This window comes from Tiliqua scincoides, chromosome 10 (genome assembly GCF_035046505.1).
Source record: "Tiliqua scincoides isolate rTilSci1 chromosome 10, rTilSci1.hap2, whole genome shotgun sequence".
Taxonomy (NCBI): domain Eukaryota; kingdom Metazoa; phylum Chordata; class Lepidosauria; order Squamata; family Scincidae; genus Tiliqua; species Tiliqua scincoides.
This window is the reverse complement of record NC_089830.1, coordinates 27,612,648-27,634,584: the sequence shown is the minus strand read 5'-3', so window position 1 is coordinate 27,634,584 and position 21,937 is coordinate 27,612,648. Positions and strand designations below refer to the sequence as shown.

Genomic DNA, 21,937 nt, shown 5'->3' with positions numbered 1-21,937 from the left:
TCTCAAGAGCTGTATAAGCAACAGAGGTCATGGCATGCTTGTTCATTTTTTTTAAAGAGCATTAAGTAGGTCTGTTGTTTTGGGAGATAGATATTTGTTGTTTCAACTGACTGCAGTCCCTTTGACTAGCAATAACAGAAAACTGGTGCACAAACATATGGGAAGACATGAGAGTGAGTGAGCAGACACAAGGGGGCGAAGGTGATCACTCTTGCTGCAAAGGAGGCCTTCCTCTGCAGGGAGAGGGAGCAGAACATTTCCATTTAGCTATTGTTTTAATTGCTGCTTTAGGAAAAGTCAGAATCTGGTGAGATGAAAGCAGAAGGCCTGCCTCTCTGTCCAGGGCTAGATTGATGGTTGGTGGATCGGGAGTGAAGGGGATTTATTCAGACTTCAGGTCAGCAACTGCCCAGCTCTAAAAGCTCTTAATTGCCACAGAGGCTGCCTGTGCTGAGACCCTGTTTCACAGAAAGCAATTCACCTCATCAGGGAGGGAAACTGGGTTAATGGACCAGCCCAGAGGGCCATATAATTCCAAGCCTGGAACAAAAGGATCACTGTGCCCGTGCGCCAAGGAAAGCGGCAGCTGCTGTTGCCATTTATCTTCCATTGCCTGGAGTCCAAACAAAACTTGTCAATGGACAATTCAGGGTATATTTCTCTCTCACACACACAGACACACCAGTACCTGTTCTGTCTGTACAGAGGCGGACTCTACCACGGTGCAAGGAGAGATGGCTGCCCCGGGCAGTGGTGGATTCTGGATCCCACAAACAGCGTCAGAGTCCTTTCTTAACTTTGCATTTTGTTTTGCTGAGGTTGAACAGCCTTGCACAGATTCCATAAGCAAGAGATCCTCGGTCACCCGCTGCCCTCAACTCTGTGTCTCCCTAGACACATGGTGTCTTGCTACATTACTTGCAGCTGCCCTGCAGTTCCTTGTCATTAGGGCATCTCGGAATACACCATTACTGTGCTGCTGTGACAAAAGGTGGCTAGTTAAGCAGCCACTCATGCTGGTTCCATTTTTGTACACAACAGGGCCCAGGCAGAAAATCAAAAGGCAAGTGCGCGAACGGGAAAGGGAAGAAAGGGCCGTTTGAACACCCTGGCACAGTCATTAGGCTTCCACAAGCGCCACTCTCCAGTTAGCAAGCCTGACCCCGAAAGATCCCCCGCCGTGCTACGCTGAACAAAGCTAGCCTCATTTCTGTGGCAGGAACATGGGTGCTGTGGAATTCTGAAGCACATGCCTGCCCAGCACATGGCACCAAGGACTGAAATTAGACATTTGGGCTAGCAACAGCCAGTGCCAGGCAGTGCTGACAATACTGAGCAAGGCAGACCATGCACACCTAACCTGACGCTGCCACTTCCACCGCCACCCCCAAAACTGACCAGAAAAGAACTCCCACCCAGTAAAGAAAAACCAGAAAACAGGGACTTGCCTTCCTCTTTCCCATGTGATCTTTTTTGATAAAACAAACTGTGGGACATGCTAGGAGTTTCCAAGCTGTTCAGCACTTTGTTTTATTTCAAGGGAGCATGAGGAAGTGCATGAAACAGAACACTGCTGCCCACACCCCAAAAACCAGAACAGGCAGTGGCAATTGGCTTCCCTGACCTCTCACTTTGCGAATGCACAAAAAAAATGAGCGAGGTGAGAGGTAGCCAAGTGGACCAGTGCATCTCTTCTGCAGTGGGCTGGGAGGAGGAAACAGCAGAGTTGGACGAGGGTCACTCCGCACCTGCTGCACCCCCACTACCCTATGCAGGCCATATCATTTGGGTTATGGGTCAGCTGGGAATGACTCTGTAGAAACTGTTTTTTACGTTTCTGCACAAAGCCAGACTGGGTAAAGAGGTACACGGCCTGCAAACATGCCTTGAGACTGCCACATCTACAAAATGGCTTCACAATTACCATCCCTCCCCTCCCTGACAAGTTCAGAGTTTCTCTGTTTCTTCTTTCCATGACCAGCTATGCCAGGGAGTAACAGCAAATGCATTAAAAGGTGAGCCATAAACCAGTGACAGTTTAAGAACCATACAGTGAACTGAGATGAACACAAGTCAACCGCAAAAGCCATTCAACTTCAAGGCACAGAAACAGTGGTGTTTAATAATGGGCTCAATATTTCCTGCAATCCACTTCCATGTTTATATTACAGAATCCTGTTTTACACCAGCCCTGGTCACACACACAGAATGAGACCAGTTTCATATACTGCGGAAGCATATTAAGCTATTTCAGTGAACCCATGTGCATGAACAAGAGCAGCCATGGAAGAACCAAGAGGAATACTCTGGAAGAACACAAGACCAAACCCAATCTGGAGTCATCCAACCCAACAGCTGCTCTGAAGTGAAATGCAACACACTGGTAGTTCTAGCCACAGCTCAAAGCACAACATGCATTCTGACCCTTATGTATCATCACAAGCCCCTTAGAGCAGAGATCTCCAAACTATGGCCTGGGGTCCACATCTGGCCCACCATAAAATCTTATCTGGCCCACAGCAACATTTTTTTTTTGTCAAAGCATTTGCTAATGTTTGACATTTTTACATAGTTTCTCAGTTTAATGACAATGTTTCTTTGTACTTGTCACATTTCTCTTTTGCTCTGAATTGTATCATGCAGATTACCAAAAAGATCAAAGTAAAATTTATTCAATTCATTCATTTAAAGAACTGATTTTTTTTGGCCCATGAAAATGTGTAACCTACGATGTGGCCCTTGGACTGAAAAGTTTGGACTTAGAGCAGTGTTGGGTAGTGGTTACAGTATTTGCACCCAAGGCTTAAATTCCAGCTCAGTCATAAGGCTTACTGAGTTGACCTTGGGCCATGCACTCTCAGTCTAACCTACCTCACAGGGCTGTTATGAGGATAAAAGGGGGATAAGTCATGCACGCTACCCTGAACTCACTGGAGAAAAGGTGGAGTATCAAATATATGAAAATACCCAAATACTACAAAGAGTGTGTGGAACTGAAAAGGCTCCAAACTCCCGCCTCCTAAACAAGGGAACCAAGGCAGAATACTGGCTAAGGGCCTCTCACACAAGGAAAAAGTGACCAAGATGACCCAAGATGACACCTCTCCCATTAATGCTATTTTATCTGGCCCAATTAGTCTAACTCAACCACTGATATAGAAGTCATCTTTTTTAAACTGCTTTGACAAACCATATCTGACCACTCAGTGCCAGCAACCTGCTGGACCCTCACACACAACTCCCAAACCTCCAGTTGAAATCCCAGGCTCTAGTGGCAAGGTTTTAAGTGCCCCACTGCAGATGAACACAGTCCCTCCTCCTCCTTGACCCCACAGGATAAGCAGGCTTCTGCTGGCAAAACAAAAGTTTTACTAGTTTTGTTTGGCTAGGAATAAATCACAGCAGGGGAAGATAAAAAGGCAATATGTGCAGAGGAGATTTGGCAAGTGCCAGAAAACTCCCTTTTCTATATGCAAAAATAAGAGTAGAGTCACAGCTAAGTAACTTAAACCAGAATGGAGTAATGAGGTCTAGGAAATGGACTTGCAGTACTTCAGAATCAACTCACATCATCACATGGGACATGGTTCTTTGGGCCCAAGGGAACCAAAGGAACATGCTGCTGTTCGTTACCGCTGCCTTTCTACCTATGACACATACAGTTCCTGAAGCAGAAGGAGCTGGGCTGCGTGCTCACACAAAGCCCCTCAAGAGAAGCAGTACTCTGAAACTGGAAAAGACTTTGTGCTTCAGGGACTCCTCTACTATCCTGGGAATACCTACATGCACATCATCGCCACAGATTGCTCCCCACAAGCAGATGGGCTTGCGTGTTCCAATGCAGCTGGAAGACAGTAGCATCCTATCTCTCTAGAGAAACAAACCCGGGCTGCATCTGTAGAGAGGAGACCACCATTTCCTTCCAGAAGTTGCAGTCTGGGATTTCACTTGAGGTGGACAAGAGTGGTGGTGCTGTAAGCTGTACTATCCAATTTGGCTTATTGACTCTAATATGTGGTACCTAAATCAATCCCCAGCTTCACTAGCAGGAGACGTCCATGCTTCTCTTTACTCCTGTTTTACAATAAGGATGTGTGCTTCAGCTAGAGTTGGAGACAAGCAATCACCTACTAGATTTCACATTCTTTAAAATGGGGGAATAGTCAATATCACTTCATTGACCCTGAAGCCATTCATCCTCACACCATCATCTAGAGAGGTTAGTCAACACAGTCTGTGAAGCTTCTCATACATTCTTAAAACTGCAGGTTTTGGGGCTCTGCCAACAGCCCCCCCCATTTTACTTTTTCCTTTGTTATCCTGCCTAATGAAGAGTTCTGGGGAACTAGAAAATCCACTGCTCACAACTTCTCCTTTGGTCAGTCCCAAAAGGTATTGCCAGACTGTGGTTTTGCAATGTTTTTTTCAAGGACCAACCCAGCAACGTATGGTTTAAGGACAAGATACTGCACCTTTCTCTAATGGGGAGAGATGCAACCAGACCCAAAATGTCCAGTTCTCTTCCAGTTGGGAACGTCCAGCAAACTCCACAGTCTACAGGCGAAGGCACTTCTGGACACTACAAGAACTTGACTGAGGTGAGGTTGAGGCCTCCCCCCACACCACAACAGTGACGTCAGCCCCCACATATGGACTACTCCCTTGCTTGTTGTAAGGCAACTGCTTCCATGCACATCTCAACTCAGAGAAGCACTTTTGTTGGGACAATGGGTAACTAAGGGGGTTATCCTTAGTTCAAGATTACACACACACACACCTACCTTTTCTAATGTATAGCCCATCCTATGCCATAGTGTCAGTTTCTAGGATCCTTAGCCTACACGTACCAGTGGACAGCACCCACAAATCTGTGCTTTCACAAAATCATCTCATTTTTGTAACATGTTAATCAGTCTTTCAACACTGGGTTTATTTCCAAACTATATTTAGCTTCCTCTCTCCTGTGTTACAAAATAGATTTCTGCCGGAAGAAAAAAAAATCACCACAAAGCCTAAACAGGCCAAGTCTGAGAACATTTGGCTCAGCTTTAATATTTTACGATGCCATCATTCACAATCAAGGACCCATATTTGCAAAGTGCAAAGGGGACTTGTATTTAAATGCAAGTAGCACACGGCATCACCCTCGAGAGTTGCAAGTAGCACACAGCACCACCCTCAAGAAAAAGAAAAGGTTTTCTCATCTTTCCAGATACATTCATGCTGCCTTTTACAGTTCCACCACTCACTGCACTTGCATCACACACAAGTCAGGTGAGTGAGACAAATTTATGCCACTCCTCATATAGTTGCCAATTTTTCTCTTAATTTTCTTTGGCAGTGATCTTCCACAAAAGCCCCTCTATTTGCCATTGTCTCTTACATAAATGGCTTACCTGTCGCAACGTAAGATCCAAGGTTCTGGGGTAAAACCCCTGACTAGAACCTCTGACAAACCTCTGGACACTCCGACTAAATTCAGTTGAACAACAAACAGCTCCCAACCATAGATAATTCTGGTGCTCTGAACTTACAACTATTCTTCCTGTCACACCTGCTGAGTGTCTGAAGCCATAAAATAGCCAAGGGAGAATGCTGTGTATACACATTTATTTTTAAATCCTGAAGGGTGCTAGTAACAACGGGAGCACCAGAATTTAACATGAGACATCACCCTGTCAGTTCAAGGAATCAACTTTAATCTTTTCACTTCTTTAGCATATCTTGTCATTTATACACACCAGACTAACCTGGAGCCTGGCAGCTGTCCAGACTTTCGCTCTTAATTTCTGAGTAGATCTGGTGCAAGCAAAGGTGCGAGATAGCCCCAGAGACCACCGGCCTGCACTCTGCATCTATTACCAGGCATTTTCTATTTGGTAATGGAAACCTCTGTCAAAAGGAAGTGGCTCTTGCTGGCAGCAGGCCATTGCCTATCACCACCAACACGGGATCTTCTGGGTCTGCTGTGACAGCCTTAATAGGCAGCAGCCTGAGGACCAGATGCTGCAGCTCTCCTAATTTATGGAGTCATTATGTACACAGCCAGCTGTGCCATAAAGTGCTTGTATTTAGGGGGGAAAAGAGAGGTGGAAAGCTCACAACATGCTTGGTGCATCATAATGGACACGCTGCTTGGGGGATTCTTTTTTGCCTCAAATCAATTGATGGCAAAATGATCCCAGGGGGGAGGGAAAACCTGGACATGGATATCTTGATTAAAGTCAGAAGACAGCATATTTGGGGGGAGGGCTCATACAAAATGTCAGTACCACACAACCCATGGTGCTCAAGAGTTAGCAGTATCACATTTCCAAGACACAATAATACAGTAGGAAGGGGACCGAAAATAAACCAGTAAAGCTCCAAGTCTGACCAAGCCAGAGACTCTTTTCTACGCAACTACAAACACTGTGTACTACAAGCAAAGAAGATGTACTACGGTGGTCTCCCAAGGAAATTCTTAGGCTGCTTTTCAGCCACAAAAGCTGTCAACGCAACTTCTAATAAGACCAGAGACACTTCATTAAAAACAATTCACTAAAGAAAAAAGTGTAAGTACATTCCAGTTGACTCAAAATCCACCCAGAATTCTACAACATTATAAATGGGTAGAAATCCACTGGTATGACACTTGCAAATGGAAAGGTAGGGAGAAAAGAGAGCACAATTTGGGATGGGATTTTAATGGGCTGGGATGAGGAGGCCCTCTCTGTCTCTCAACAGCCCCCCAGTCATAACCCCAAATCCTTCCCCAAAGCATCAACCACACTCCTGCAAAACCCTGCCTTGCTCCAAACAGGGGCCCAAACAACTAAACACACTTCAAAGCAAAGCTGTCTTGTTGGATAATGCTTTATTTTGTATGATTTCAGTCACATTTGGGGGCCTGAATCATCTGTGGTTTCTTTAATTCAGAAAAATTCAGGATTCCACTTTGCAATAAGTGGGTTTCTTAAAAAAAAATCATGCATTGCTCTCAATAAAAAGATCTGTGTCATGGCATCCGTTTCTGCAAAACTACATTCCAAGTAAATTACATCAGCCTGCTGAAATTCTAAGAGGGCTTCATGGAGCTGTCTCTTCTTTTTTCACTTACTGGTGTCAAAGACTCTTCATGATATTTCTGCTGATATGTATAATCTCTCAGTCATCACATCTGCTGTTTCCCTTGTCTCAGTGAATCAGAGTACTTGGACAAAGCAAGACAGATGTCAGTGACTGGCAAAAAACAGAACAGTAAAATGCGACGAGGTAGTTTTATGATTAGTACTGGGGGAATCTTGTCAATATGATTATTTGTTGCCTGCTCTTGGTTGGTTATCATGCAGCAAAGACATGCCAAGCCAAAACCCCACTTTAAATTTACAAGGTTTTGATCATGATCAGCAAATTTAACAATGTACTCAGCACCTCAACTGATGCTAACTGTAACCAGCAAAAGACCCTTACCACCAGCCTCTCAAGATGCTAAAACAAATGATAAGGAAACAGTAAGGCTAGCAATTCTATAACCAAGTGTCTTATTTATACCCTCCTTCTCAGCCAAAAAGAGCTCCCAAAGCATACTCTCTTTTCAGGACCCCAGCAACTGGGGACTCCAGGTTCCTTCCTTCCAGAGGGAAGGGGCAGAAGGAGCTGCACATGGAGTAAAGACAGGATGATGGTAATCAGGCCAACTGACAGAAGCAACCCTTCCATACAAAGTTATATCTTATTTCTAAATACACCGTTAGTCTTCCTGTTTAAAGTCAAGGTAGTGGCATAATGAGGGGGTAGCTCATTTAAGAAACACAAAAGCCACCCATCCCCATAACTGCTGGCATTAAAAGGAAAGCTTCCAACTGGTATCTTATTTACTATTTACTTGGTGTGCCTTGTCAATTCTAGTGCCTTGTCAGTTTGCCATGAAATGAAAAAGACTGAAAATAGCTGTTTTAGAGGTTGGCATGTTTCACTCTTTTTCCTTCAGTCTCCCTCAACAATAAAAGAGTCCAAGGGAAGAATTGCAGCAGCATATTAAAAGCACGCTCCAAAAACTGTGTGCACACGTGCACTCCCCCTCACTTGCCTAACTCCAGGACTACTAGATTCTAGAAAAAATGATATTTCAAATGAGTCTTTCTAAGACTAGCAGCATAAATTAAAAATGTATCCTAGTCAGAATGAGTATTACTTGTACACCCAAGACATACATTTTAAATATCAAGTGTGAACATTTAACACTGGATATATGAAAGATGCATACATTATTTATGCCTGACTGGATGCAAGATTGATGAGACTGTGCTGAATTCCAGACATTCCAGCTATTCAAACTTGCACTATGCAGACAGCAGAAACAGTAAGCAGAGAGTCACCAGCTGCATGCAAGTTTGACATTCTCCAGTTTCAACACTGTTTGAATTAAGTTTAACAACAAAACAAGCTCCACTTCAATGACAGGAGGGAAGTCATTTTCATGGCACCATCCTCAACATATTGATCGCACATTTTACTGCACCCGATACAGCAGCTCCCCAATTTATGCAAAGGTTCTGTTCTAGACAACCTTATGCAAGATTATTTTTATGTCAGTTGGAATCACTCCACCATAACAACCCTTTCTCTGATGAAGAGCAAACAGGAAGCAGGACATTAACATTCGTTCTTAGTCTCCCTTCTAGGCTGCAGGTTTCTTGTCTGCTTGTCTTGCTATAAGCTTTCTGCTCATAGTGTTTGTTCAAGCAAGACACATTATCACTTTGGGGTAATGAAATGAAGCTAAACAAAGGTAATGGGGCACAGGGAATCGTGGAGATAGAGTTCCCCATTATCCACAGTTTCCGGTATCCACAGGAGAGGAGGAAAATGTCATCTGTATTCATTATTGTTTAGGGAAATTTTTTAGATACATCTAGTCTAGTTTGAGCTGAACTAAAAATGCCATGTTATCTATTACATTAAGTGGAAAAATGCAAGGATTCTCCTTCTTTGGAGTGGGGCAGGAGAGAAATAGAAGCCCCTCAATACAAGTTCAGCTACTGCACACGTTTCCTGAAGTTACAAAGGGAACATCAATTATCCTCATGCAAATGAAGATGAGGAACAGCTGCCTTCAAAACATGCCAGAAAAGAACTACAGAGAAAGTATTGGGTTTCAATGATCAAGCTTTTTCAGGCACCAATCCAGGGTCACTACATTCCCTACCAACTATACTGGTCCACTCCAAAAGCAGCTCTATCCAAATAGTATTCCTGCTACTCTAAGCTTAACTTTTTTTATCATCAACGATGAAGCTGAAAAATATGCTTGAGACCCATGATCACAATTGTTAACTGACAGTCATCGCTTGTGATTTAGTCTTGCTTTCTTCAACTGGCCAACTCATATATATATATATATATATATATATATATATATATATATATATATATATATATATATATATATATATATATATATGCATGCATGCATGCATGCATGCATGGTGGACACTGGACAACAAAAGGCTGTTATGTGAATATATCAGTACATACACAGACAGCCCATGTCTACACTGATCATCATGCATCAAATGAAGAAGAATCCTGTCTACACAGGTTCATGCCACAATATATTTGTTAATCAAAACTGTCACCTGATTGTTAATTACTTATGCCACCCTCATGAGAAAGATTGGGACGGCAGCATTAAAATAAACTCCGAAGGCTGAAAAATTCATCAAGGTTCTAATTTGGGGGCCACCTCCTAGATCCAAAACAAATTTGTTGAACCCTGTGCTAAATTGTGGATAAAAGCAAAAACCATGATGGGGAAGGGGTATTCATAGGGGAGAGGGATGAACACAAACCCACAGCTTTGTAAGCCCTGGTTTTGAAACTGGCCTTACAACACTATCAACAAGTAAATTTCCAACGATTATGCAGTCTTCCAAGACATCTCTGGATGACAATCATAAGACCTTGAGACAGGTCACATGACCAAGAGAGAAACAGACAGACAGATATGGCCTTGAAATGCACATTAATGTTTCCTCTGTTTAACTTGGCCAAAACCAACCATGTTGGTTAATGGCTATCACATTAAGAAGCGCTTAATGGAGCCAACAAGCCTGCCTAATTCATTCTATTTCCAACACATAGAGATAAAATACAAACTGCCTGCAAGAAAACTCTAGTCTAAACCATGACATTCACTTACAAGATGGGGGAGGACAGAGATTAGTTTTAATCCCCATTTGAGAGCAGAAGCAACAAGTTCTGGCTACATTATATCAAGGATCACATCCATGGAATAAGACCAGATCTGCTGAGATTTATGCAGGCAGTGCTGGGGGTGGGGTGGGGGGTGGGATGGCTATATCTTGGTGACAGGGCCGCAGCTCAGTGGTAGAGCACATGCTTTGCATGCATAAGATCCCAGGTTCAATCTTAAAATCCCCAGTGACAGGGTCTGAGGCAGAAAAAAAGACCCTTTCCTCAGCTGAGACTCTGGAGGGCTGCTGCTGGACAGTACAGGCAAGACTTGGCTAAATGGACCAATGGCCTTATCTGTGTTCATATGTACAGGGGATGGCTTAGCAAATGGAGTGTGGAAATTTTACTTTTTTCCCTTTAACTCTACCTCAAAGAAGCAATCACAACAAATCAATTGAATGGCTACAGCAGATTACAGATATAACATCTTCAGTGATGGGGATAGGAGGCAAAGCTAATTTTATTCACATCTTCAGTAAGTCATTAACTATGACACACTCTACTAACAGATATTGAAGTTTCTGACTGAGGTTAATGTTCTCAAGCGATTACACTGGGTAACATCCTGGCTACCACTTCCATGGCTGAAAGGTCCATCCAGGAACAGAAGAAGTGTTCCATTCACACAAGTGGGACAAGATGCTACCCATATCTTCCAAAATGATCTGACTACCACAGACGTCTACTGCTATGTGGTGTGTTTTTGTTTTGTCTTTGTTTATAAAGAGATACCAAGAAGCCAACCAGCTGCCTATGAAAAACCTACAAACAGGTCAAGAAAGCAATGGATCTCCTGTGCCACTGCGTTCCCCACAAGGGATACTCAGAGGCATATCGCCTAATCAAGGAAGTTGCTTATAACCATAGTGAATAGCCAGTGATCTGTCTCTTCTTCTCCATGGATTTGTCTAATCCCCCAAAGCCACGTAACATAAAACTGTTGTGCAAAGAAGCCCTTTCCCTGTCTCCTCACCATTCTAGTCTTATGATGGGAAAGTCTTATCTCAGTCCACTTTCTCTATACCTCACACAACCCCTATTATATTCCCTTGTCACCATTTTTCTAAATTATACTCATACACACCTACTAAATGCTTCCAACTCGCCTTAAAGTATAACATTATTCTGCAACCACAACAAGGTGTTCTTTGTATTCATAACCTAAATGGATGAGAGGGGTGGCAGCTCAGAGGCAAGCCTTCTCTGTGGTGGCACCACAACAATGGAATGCTCTCGCAGGGGGAACTGAAAACAACTCCCTCTCTGATGGTTTTTCAGCAAAGGCTGAAAACATACCTGTTTGGTCAGGCATTTAGTTGCTGACTGGATTTTGCTCTCTGTTTCTCTGATATACTTTGGTGACTTAACTCCCTCCCTGGACTCATCGGTTCCCCATTGGCTCAGTGAGTGCATTTCTCTTTTTCCCTTAAATTTTTTTGCTCTCTTTTTGCTATTGTTTTTCACCATGCGATGTTAAAATTAATGTTTTAATGCCCTGTTTGATTTTTTTCTTGTTGTGATACCTTGTACTTGATTGTAAAGCTTTGTAAGCCACCTTGGGCATTTGCTTCTGCACAGGAAAAGCAGGGTAAAAATTCCTTAAATCAATCAATAAATAATAAAATAAGACAGCAGGCAGCCTGCAATTATGAATCTAATTTAAGTCTCTTAACCTCTTGGAGTGGGGGTGGATGGAACACTTTCAGAAGAGATACCCTCATATTTTTCAAACATGTGTGCCCACACAAAAGCACTCTGCACATTTATCCCATTAGAACGGTGAAACTGAAATGTCAGAACTACTTATTTTGTGTAACTCAAACCCAAATACTCTTAGGCCATTGCAGAAAATAGCTTGGGCTAAAGAGAGAGGCCTGAATGAGCACACAATTTTATCTACAGCAGCCACAGATCCGCAACCCCAGCTTTAAACGTTCTCAGTGAAAGGCCTCATTGGGGTAACTGGGAGGGCCAAGGGGGGCAAATGCCCCAGGGCGCCATGCCTGCAAGGGCAGTGGTGCCATCCATGCCCCATGCTGCCTTCTCCTCCGGAGGCATTTTAAGGACCAGAGAGGCTGCACATGGCCTTTTCAGCCCTCAGAAGGCCTTCAAAGGACTCCAGAGGAAACCATAAGTGATGTTTTAGGCCCTCAGAAGGCCACAGGATGTGACTGGGGGGCATCTTGTAGTCCTGGCCCTGGGTGGCACAGGGGCCCAGATCGCCACTGAAAGGCCTATTTCCCCATAACAGAGACACTCTTTCTCTTACTGGTGACAGTTCTATAGACTGAAATGCACCTGCTAAGATAAGTATCCCTGTGCTTTTCACCACTGCACTAACAAGAGTGCTTGCTGATCTTTTTTCCCCTCACAGGAACATCTGGGTTATTAGCAATGATTAAGAAAGTAGCAACTTTGCTTGCAAACTGTTGGATTAACAAAGCAGTATTCCAATCACTGGGGAATGAGTTGTTTCAACATGTAACCACACAAAACCAAGGCAAATACCACTCATACCACAACGTGAAACCACAGCCAAATGTCCTCCTTGCAGGGAGGAAGTAGGGACTAGTCAAGACAGCTAAACAATTTCATCCACACTGTAGCTAAGCTGACATTCTTATTTTTTTCTGCAAATAAAAAAGCAGATCTTTTGTTTACAAAGCCTGATTTACTGTTTTAGCCCCAATGTTCACCAAGCATTTAAGAACATAAGAACAGCCCCACTGGATCAGGCCATAGGCCCATCTAGTCCAGCTTCCTGTATCCCACAGAGGCCCACCAAATGCCCCAGGGAGCACACCAGACAACAAGAGACCTCATCCTGGTGCCCTCCCTTGCATCTGGCCTTCTGACATAGCCCACCTCCAAAATCAGGAGGTTGCGCACACACATCATGGCTTGTACCCCGTAATGGCTTTTTCCTCCAGAAACTTGTCCAATCCCCTTTTAAAGGCGTCCAGGCCAGATGCCGTCACCACATCATGTGGCAAGGAGTTCCACAGACCAACCACACACTGAGTAAATATTTTGAAATATTTTCTTTTGTCTGTTCTAACTCTCCCAACACTCAATTTTAGTGGATGTCCCCTGGTTCTGGTGTTATGTGAGAGTGTAAAGAGCATCTCCCTATCCACTCTGTCCATCCCCTGCATAATTTTGTATGTCTCAATCATGTCCCCCCTCAGGCATCCCATTTATTCTAGGGATGGAAGGATTTCTCTTAGGACTCAGCCTGGCAAATAATTAAATATTAAAACAGTCCACAGATGTTATCCAACTTTTACCTACTACTGCTATGAGGGATAAAAAGAAACCGTATTCTGTTTGAACTTCCACAGTTAGAAACATTACGTCAATTATTGATGCAATAAAGAGGTGAGCTGATGAGGAGTGAAGTTTGGTGGACTTCTCTCCTGAGAAGAGAAGAGATAGAATTTGAAACTAGCAAATTTGGTTCGAGCCATTGCTGAAGAGCAGCAATTCCATTTTTAGCCATGACTCAGGTTGAAAAAGGTTGTCAGCCCTTCCATGTTTACACAATTTTACCATTTATTTCTCAATACAGTGGTACCTCGCGTAACGAATGCCTCGTGCACCGAAAAACTCGCAGAACGAAAGCGTTTTGCAATTTCTGGTGACTCGCACAACAAATTTTTATGACCCATGCTTTGCAAGACGAATTTTTTTGGGGGGTTTGTTTTGGTTTGTTTTAAGGGGGGGATCTTCATGTCAGTTTATGATCCCCTTCACCCTAGTAATGGGAGGATCTTCATGCCGGTTTATGATCCCGTTCACCCTAGTAAGGGGGGATCTTCATGTCAGTTTATGATCCCGTTCACTCTAGTAAGGGGAGGATCTTCATGTCAGTTTATGATCCCGTTCACCCTAGTAAGGGGAGGATCTTCATGCCAGTTTATGATCCCGTTCACCCTAGTAAGGGGAGGATCTTCATGCCACTTTATGATCCCGTTCACCCTAGTAAGGGGGGATCTTCATGTCAGTTTATGATCCCGTTCACCCTAATAAGGGGGGATCTTCATGCCAGTTTATGATCCCATTCACCCTAGTAAGGGGAGGATCTTCATGCCAGTTTATGATCCCGTTCACCCTAGTAAGGGGAGAATCTTCATGCCAGTTTATGATCCCCTTCACCCTAGTAAGGGGAGGATCTTCATGTCAGTTTATGATCCCCTTCACCCTAGTAAGGGGAGGATCTTCATGTGAGTTTATGATCCCTTTCACCCTAGTAAGGGGAGGATCTTCATGTCAGTTTATGTAAGTAAGTCCCATTGTGCTTGCTCCCAGGAAAGTGTGCACGGGATTACAGCCTTCAAGCTCCCCACTCAGCATCCCCCCGTTTTTGAAATCCTCAGTACAATATGTATGCCTTTAAAGAGCACTTAATAAACACTTTGTAAACCAAATTTGGCTTTGTTCTGACTTTTCTTGTCCATAGGAACGCATTAATTAAATTTCAATGCATTCCTATGGGAAAAAGCGCTTCGCAAAACGAAAAACTCGCATAACGAAAGGACGTGCGGAACGAATTAATTTCGTTATGCGAGGCACCACTGTAATCCTGAAGTTGCTTGTTGGGGTTTCTCAATGAGAAGGATCCGTCATGGCAGTGATGCAACCCTAACTGCTTGCTAGTCAAGAAATCTACGCTGCCTCCCAACAAATATGGAGAAGACACCTAAGAATAAAAATATTTTCTCCAGCCTCTGCTCTGATTCAACTGTCTTTCACCCTTGTCTGGAATCCTGACGACAAAAGCTGTCAAGGTTGGTCCCTACTTCTACATAGTTAAAGAAATTTCTGCATTAGAAGAGAGTGCTCTGTGGTACTATCTTGCCAGATTTCTCACCCCACTGGGACAGCAAGATTCAGAAGCAATAAACACAACCTCACAGCTATTTATACAGTGCTGTCTGAATATATTACCACCAATTATGTTAAAAAGCAACTGAAGGAAACAGATTTCCATGTAACATGGAATCATCCTTCTGATCTCACACTGGCAGGAGGAGTTCGCAAAAAACAGATATAGTTGCGGTGCACAAGGCAAACACCTAAAGTTTTCCCAATATTTAACACTCGGGGAAGGCACCAGGGATTGATCTATAGAACACCCCAATTTGAAGTCATGCTATGTCAAGAAATCTACAAACATATCCTGGGCACTTCAGTCAATACCTTAGTATTTTGAGTTGTTTTAGCTTTTATTATACTCTGTTAAGAGTGCAAGCCACCTTAAATTACCCTGGAAGCAAGAATGGCAGGGCAAAAATGTTTTAAAAGATAATAATCTGCTGGTAAGGTGATCAAACCTTTTGTGTTTATAGTTCTAACATAGCAATTCCAAAAACTAAATATATTCTTCCAAAATCCTCTTAATGATTATCTAAGAACAGCAGAAGACACACAGGAGCCAAGATCAAGAATATGGACATGCTGCTCCACAGTCATGGAAGTGGGTCACAGGATACTGGACTAAGACAGGCTGTCAGCCTGATCCAGAAGGGTTGTTCTTATAGTTTTCTTGCCAACCTCTGCCAATACCTCTCCTTCTCACTTCTGTTTGCTTTTTGATCCATGCCTTGTTTTGATTCTTTACATCCCCACCCCATTGCTTTATCCCTTCAGTCTTTTAATCAACTCACTGAACTTTTTACAGGTACTGGTATACTTGTCTGGATCTCTCAGGAGGGAGCAGGCTGCACATATCCACAAGATCACTACCAATTTGTTCTTTCAACAAATTGAGGAAATATCTGGATTTCCCCCAGATATCTTTAACCTGGGAGAGGAACTCTCTCAAAACAGTTTCCTTCTGCCCAGGTTTCCTAGTTCTAGTGGATGGACCACTAATTTCTGAGTAAATCCCAGTGTGACCAATAAGAAAAATGAAGCAGACAGCAAGGGAAAAGGGACTGTTGCTAACTGCTTGATACTGTAACTGTTTTGATCACTACCTCCCTTCACAGAGCTTCACAGTTCCATTCAAGCAATTTAAAAAATCACACCAACCTCCCTGTATGTTAGGATCCTCAAGAGTTAGGATAACCGCATCATGTAGCCTAGGCCTCCCACACACTGCTCAGAAGCTTTACAAGGCAGATGCACCCTGGTTCTGCTGAAGAACCGCTTCTATCTGCATTGCCATAAGCAATTTGCACAGGCAAAAATAATATCTTTTTGGGTAGTCAAGAACAAAAGACATCAATTTCACCATATGAGGAATCTCTTTTGTTTCAACTGCCCCAAACGCCCTTCAGACCAAAGAGGGGTACTTTTCTCATATTCAGTACTTCAAAGCAAAACCCAATTTTACTGAAAGCAAAATTACTGAAAGGGACCCCAAATCAAGTGGCTAAGGGAAAAGAAGTACAAAATTCAAGATCACAGGAGCAAAATCAAACTTCCCCACACTGTACCCCTAACTTCGTAGATACAGAAATTGAGCAGGCACAGCTGGAAGTAGAATGCCACTTAAAGGAATCAAAAGTTTCTCCCTCTCCCTGAGCTGCATTGAGTAGCACTCCACTGCTTTCCATTCTAGATAAAAAATGGTCTTGCAGCCGTGTCAGGACATAACTGCATAGATTAGAGTTCATCAGAAAGCAATCCTATATTCTAGAAAAGGATTTGTCTTCACAAAGCATTCAGCAGAATTGGGCATGGATGTTCTACATTTGATAAATACCTACAGGTACTATCAGGTGATTATAGTACTTTGCTACCTATTCAGGATAAAGCGAGTTGTGTTTTGGCAGCACCCAAAAGAAGAGGATTTAAAATAAAGATTAGTTTTTTCTGAATCTTTGGTATAATAGAAAGTAAAATAAAACAGCATGTTAATTATCTATAGGCTGCTCAGGCATGGATGGTGTTGTTAAAAGCCTCCAGAGCACAGCAGGCGTATCCTACAAACAATGTTGAAACAATAAACTGCTTTTCTTCTCTGTAGATGCTAATCTGCTTATGGAGTATGTCCTTTAACCTTTTAAAAACAATAGGCAATTCAGATAAGAAAAGGACATATTGAGAAATGTGTAATAGTACGCCAAAGTTCTGTGTCTGTAACATTTCTTTTGAAAAGTCAGTCATGACTATCATGATAGTAAAAACCAATTTTTCTAGGCAACTGATACTGGTTCATTTTACCCATATCATAAGGCACAAATGAGGTAGCATTTTATCAATAGTTACAGCAATGTTGAACTAAAAGACCCAGTCACACATATACCTCTGTGTCAGAACAACAACAGACTAGCTAACCAAACAATTTTGTCTCACCCATGGTTTTGATGTTTAAGGGCTCTTTTGCTATACAAATATCTTACCTGTTGCTTCAATGTACTCAATACATCTCTCAATAAAAATGGGAATGGGTTTCTCTGGAGTCACTACAGTGGATAAAGGCACCCCAAAATAGTTGCTCTCCCATGTCGTCTTCGTGATAGATGGCCGAGGCTTAGGCTTTGGTTTCTGTCAAAAAGAACATATCAAAGTTTAAAATGTCAGAACCGTATAAGTGTATAAATAACGAAGCACTTGATGTAACGAAACTTCAAAAAAGCAACCAAGTGGCCTAAAATAATACTGGAGAGACTGACAAGGCAAGAAATGGCCAGATTTTCCTTCCAAATAGTTTGTGGCCAATCAAACAGAAATACTACTTTTGAAGACAATTATGGGCTCAATTTGCTATAAAGCTTTGCTTGTTATCACTAGGTAAGTGGAACACAATGCATACACAATTATGATAGGAAAAACAATCTTATAAATGAAAGATCTCTGAGTGACTAGTTAGGATGACCATCCATCACAGCAAATGCAACACACAATGGATTGTCGTAACGAAAAAGGTTCGAATGTGCAACACCATTCACACAGGAGATTAAACATGTAGCAAAACAAACAAGTCCAACAAAATCCTACTTCTGCACCTTCTCCTCCAGAGTAAGATTCAAGGTCACAAATTCTACTGCATTCACTTGGAAAATAATGCTATGAAGCCAACAGGTATTTTCTTTCCACAGCAGATAAAGAACAGCAAATAAACAAGGATTGTTTTGGTGGGAGCCAATCTATTCCCAAATAACAATATGACAAGCACAGCCTAGAGCACGCAGGCAAGGGCATAACACAGCAGGTCAAGATACAGTTTCATTCTAAGCAAGGATTCACAAAAGATGGTCAGAGTGATCCTTCAAGAGGTAGCATGGGCACTTGCAAGTTATTTTGAACACCAAGAAAAAAATCTATCCTACATGAGGAGGAAATCAGAAACAAGCAGCAAAACTAGACAACCAAATGAAATATTTTAAGGGTGGGGGGAATGGGAAGGGTGAGATGACTAGCAGCCACCTCAGCACATGCCTGAACCGAGCCACTGCTTAGCAGTAGCAAAGCACATACTTTGTATGCAGGCCCCAAGTGCAGTGCTTGGCACCTCCAGTACGGACTAGAAAAGACTTTTTTCTGTCTGAGTAGACTAGTGGTGGACAACCTATGGTGGACTATAAGCCACATGTGAGGTATCAGTGCTCAGTGTGTGGCCTGCAAGTCACTTTGTTCATCAATGTACATGTAAGATGGTTGCAAGATTCCCCCATGGTAGTCCTGAGATGGTACCCACGCCCAATTTCAACACTGTGGCCCACTGACTAGCCTAGGATGTCCACCACTACCCAAGGCAATACTAAGCTAGAAAGACCAATGATCTGACTTAGTATAAGGCATGTTCATATATTCATGAAAGCCACTTCTCCAGGAGATCTACACCAAGAGTCTCTGCAGCTAAAACAAACACCATCTTGAAATTCTATGGTTCCCTTCAGGGCTGTAAAAATATTTCCAGTTTCTAGGAGCCAAATATCTCATTTTTTAGATACCAACAATGTACAGGACTTAAAACATTTCCAGTGTTTGTTTTTTAATTCTTGGCAAACAGGCAGGATATTTTCAGCCTTTGTTTATCCTCTCATACATTCACTTTGCAAAGTTTAAGAAGTATGGTAGATGCCTTGTTCATGGCTCTAGTGCAGAGGTCGTCCTTTCCAGGCAAAGGGACGAAATGTTCAGCAATGGCATCAACACATCATTACTGAACTTCTGGGTTGCTGAGCTCCTGGAAGAAGCTGCAGGGAGCTCAGCTTGAAAGATGGGCTGCTTGCTCAGGCTCTGCCATTCCCTGACCCGCATGTGGCAGACTGGATGGGATGCAAATTGGATGTAGCGGCCCAGGGACTCAGTGAGCTTGGGTTGATGGCTCTGTCATTCCTTGTCTGGTACACGGCAAATTGGGAGGGAGGTAAAGCCTCCCAAGTCCAGCTCCACATAAGCTGGATGATCTGAACTTCTGGGTTGCTAAGCTCCTGGAAGCGGCTATAGGTGGTGGCGGGCTGTAGGTTGTCGACTCTTGCTCAGTGGGATGACAGTGGAATTCAGGTCATTACCTATACTTTCTCTGTCCAGAGGTACACAGTACCAAAGTATCAGCAGGTTTCTGCATTGACTTTCCCAGGACTAATTTTCTTCTGTAAATCTGAGTTTCAGAAACTAAGCAGCTCCTCTTTTTGCTGTGCCCAATTCTAACAGCTGGACACAAAGGGTATTTTCACTGCTTATAGATTTACAGAACTGAGAGCACAGGTTAACACGTAGAGTATCTGTACCTGTAGAGTACCTCATGAATAGCTCCTTACTCTGGAATCTGCCCAACAATACTTCTGGTATTTAAGAAGATGTTTTTTCAGATTTCTGCGTACAACAGGAATAAGGGATTGGGTCAACAGGAATGAGGGATGGGGTCGAGCTCTGATCAAATGTGGGTCTGGAGGTTATTGATATCGGTTTCTCAGGAATCAATATACTGTATGTAGATTTTTTAAAAAGACCTTGCATATCTATTAGTGTCAGGTATAAGATAAAAACACCGGGGGGGACGGGACGGGACTTTTAAATGATCGCTTTATCTCAAAAACAGTACTTCACAACATTCCCTCTGGATGAGGTAGTTGGCAGGAAACCTCATGGAAGGTGGACATGCGGCAGCAATTGAAAAGTCACAATATGTGGTGCATGACTCAACTGCAAGGAGGCTTCCAGCCTGACAGAGTTGTACAAGGGCAGGTGTCCTGTTATTTTGAGCTCAAAAGAAGAGATTAACTTGCTCTTAGCCAGTAGCTTCTCTTGAGCACATCTGTTGAATCATGTGACCCCAGGAAACCTCTCCCCCCCTCCCACCCTCCATTGTTTATGCCCTATTTCTAACTGAAAGAAATCACTTCCTGTTTAGTCTGTTTCCATACTACTTCCTCCTCTAGAGTACTGGAGGCTGGAGAATACTTAGAACAATACTGGTTTACAACAGGCTGGGTGCACGACAGGTTATTTTCGCACAAAAGTGACAGAACAGGGCTTTTTTGCCAAAAGCACCAGACATTATATTAAGGAAATAAACCAAACAACAGAAACTAAACAGTCAAGAGGCCAAAACTCTCTCCCTTCTTAGAGGACAAACCATTCAGCAGTCCAAGTGCACCTGGCAGGTCATTCCAATATAATATGGTTTTTTTCTCTACACTTGGTACACAGGTGAGAAACACCACCAGTTGTACTTTTAATATTTGGGAATATTTACTGCTATTATTAATGTAACAGAACAAAAACACTGTAGTCATGTTGGTCCATGAGGAAAAAAAAAATCAAGAAGTCACCTCCTGGCAAGATCTTTATTAGAAGAAACCAAATAAAGCATAAAGGGCATTATATGAGCATTATATGGGCATTATATGGTGAGGGAGGGAAAGGGGAGATAAAAGGAGACTTAGAGATGGCAGAGAAATTAAATGAGTTCTTTGCATCTGTCTTCACGGCAGAAGACCTCGGGCAGATACCGCTGCCCGAACGGCCCCTCCTGACCGAGGAGTTAAGTCAGATAGAGGTTAAAAGAGAAGATGTTTCAGACCTCATTGATAAATTAAAGATCAATAAGTCACCGGGCCCTGATGGCATACACCCAAGGGTTATTAAGGAATTGAAGAATGAAGTTGCAGATCTCTTGACTAAGGTATGCAACTTGTCCCTCAAAACGGCCACGGTGCCAGAAGATTGGAGGATAGCAAATGTCACGCCTATTTTTAAAAAGGGAAAGAGGGGGGACCCGGGAAACTATAGGCCGGTCAGCCTAACATCCATACCGGGTAAGATGGTGGAATGCCTCATCAAAGATAGGATCTCAAAACACATAGACAAACAGGCCTTGCTGAGGGAGAGTCAGCATGGCTTCTGTAAGGGTAAGTCTTGCCTCACAAACCTTATAGAATTCTTTGAAAAGGTCAACAGGCATGTGGATGCGGGAGAACCCGTGGACATTATATATCTGGACTTTCAGAAGGCGTTTGACACGGTCCCTCACCAAAGGCTACTGAAAAAACTCCACAGTCAGGGAATTAGAGGACAGGTCCTCTCGTGGATTGAGAACTGGTTGGAGGCCAGGAAGCAGAGAGTGGGTGTCAATGGGCAATTTTCACAATGGAGAGAGGTGAAAAGCGGTGTGCCCCAAGGATCTGTCCTGGGACCGGTGCTTTTCAACCTCTTCATAAATGACCTGGAGACAGGGTTGAGCAGTGAAGTGGCTAAGTTTGCAGACGACACCAAACTTTTCCGAGTGGTAAAGACCAGA

General features: G+C 43.0%; 1 protein-coding gene across 1 annotated transcript in view; it reads right to left on the bottom strand.

Moving 5' to 3' along the window:
• The window catches only part of ARHGAP35 (Rho GTPase activating protein 35), a 78,758-nt gene that overhangs the window by 12,985 nt on the left and 43,836 nt on the right, over window positions 1-21,937 (bottom strand). The window contains exon 3 of the mRNA XM_066638403.1: window positions 17,589-17,733. Within this exon, the coding sequence (XP_066494500.1) occupies window positions 17,589-17,733 (145 nt within the window). The remainder of the gene's footprint in view (window positions 1-17,588; window positions 17,734-21,937) is intronic.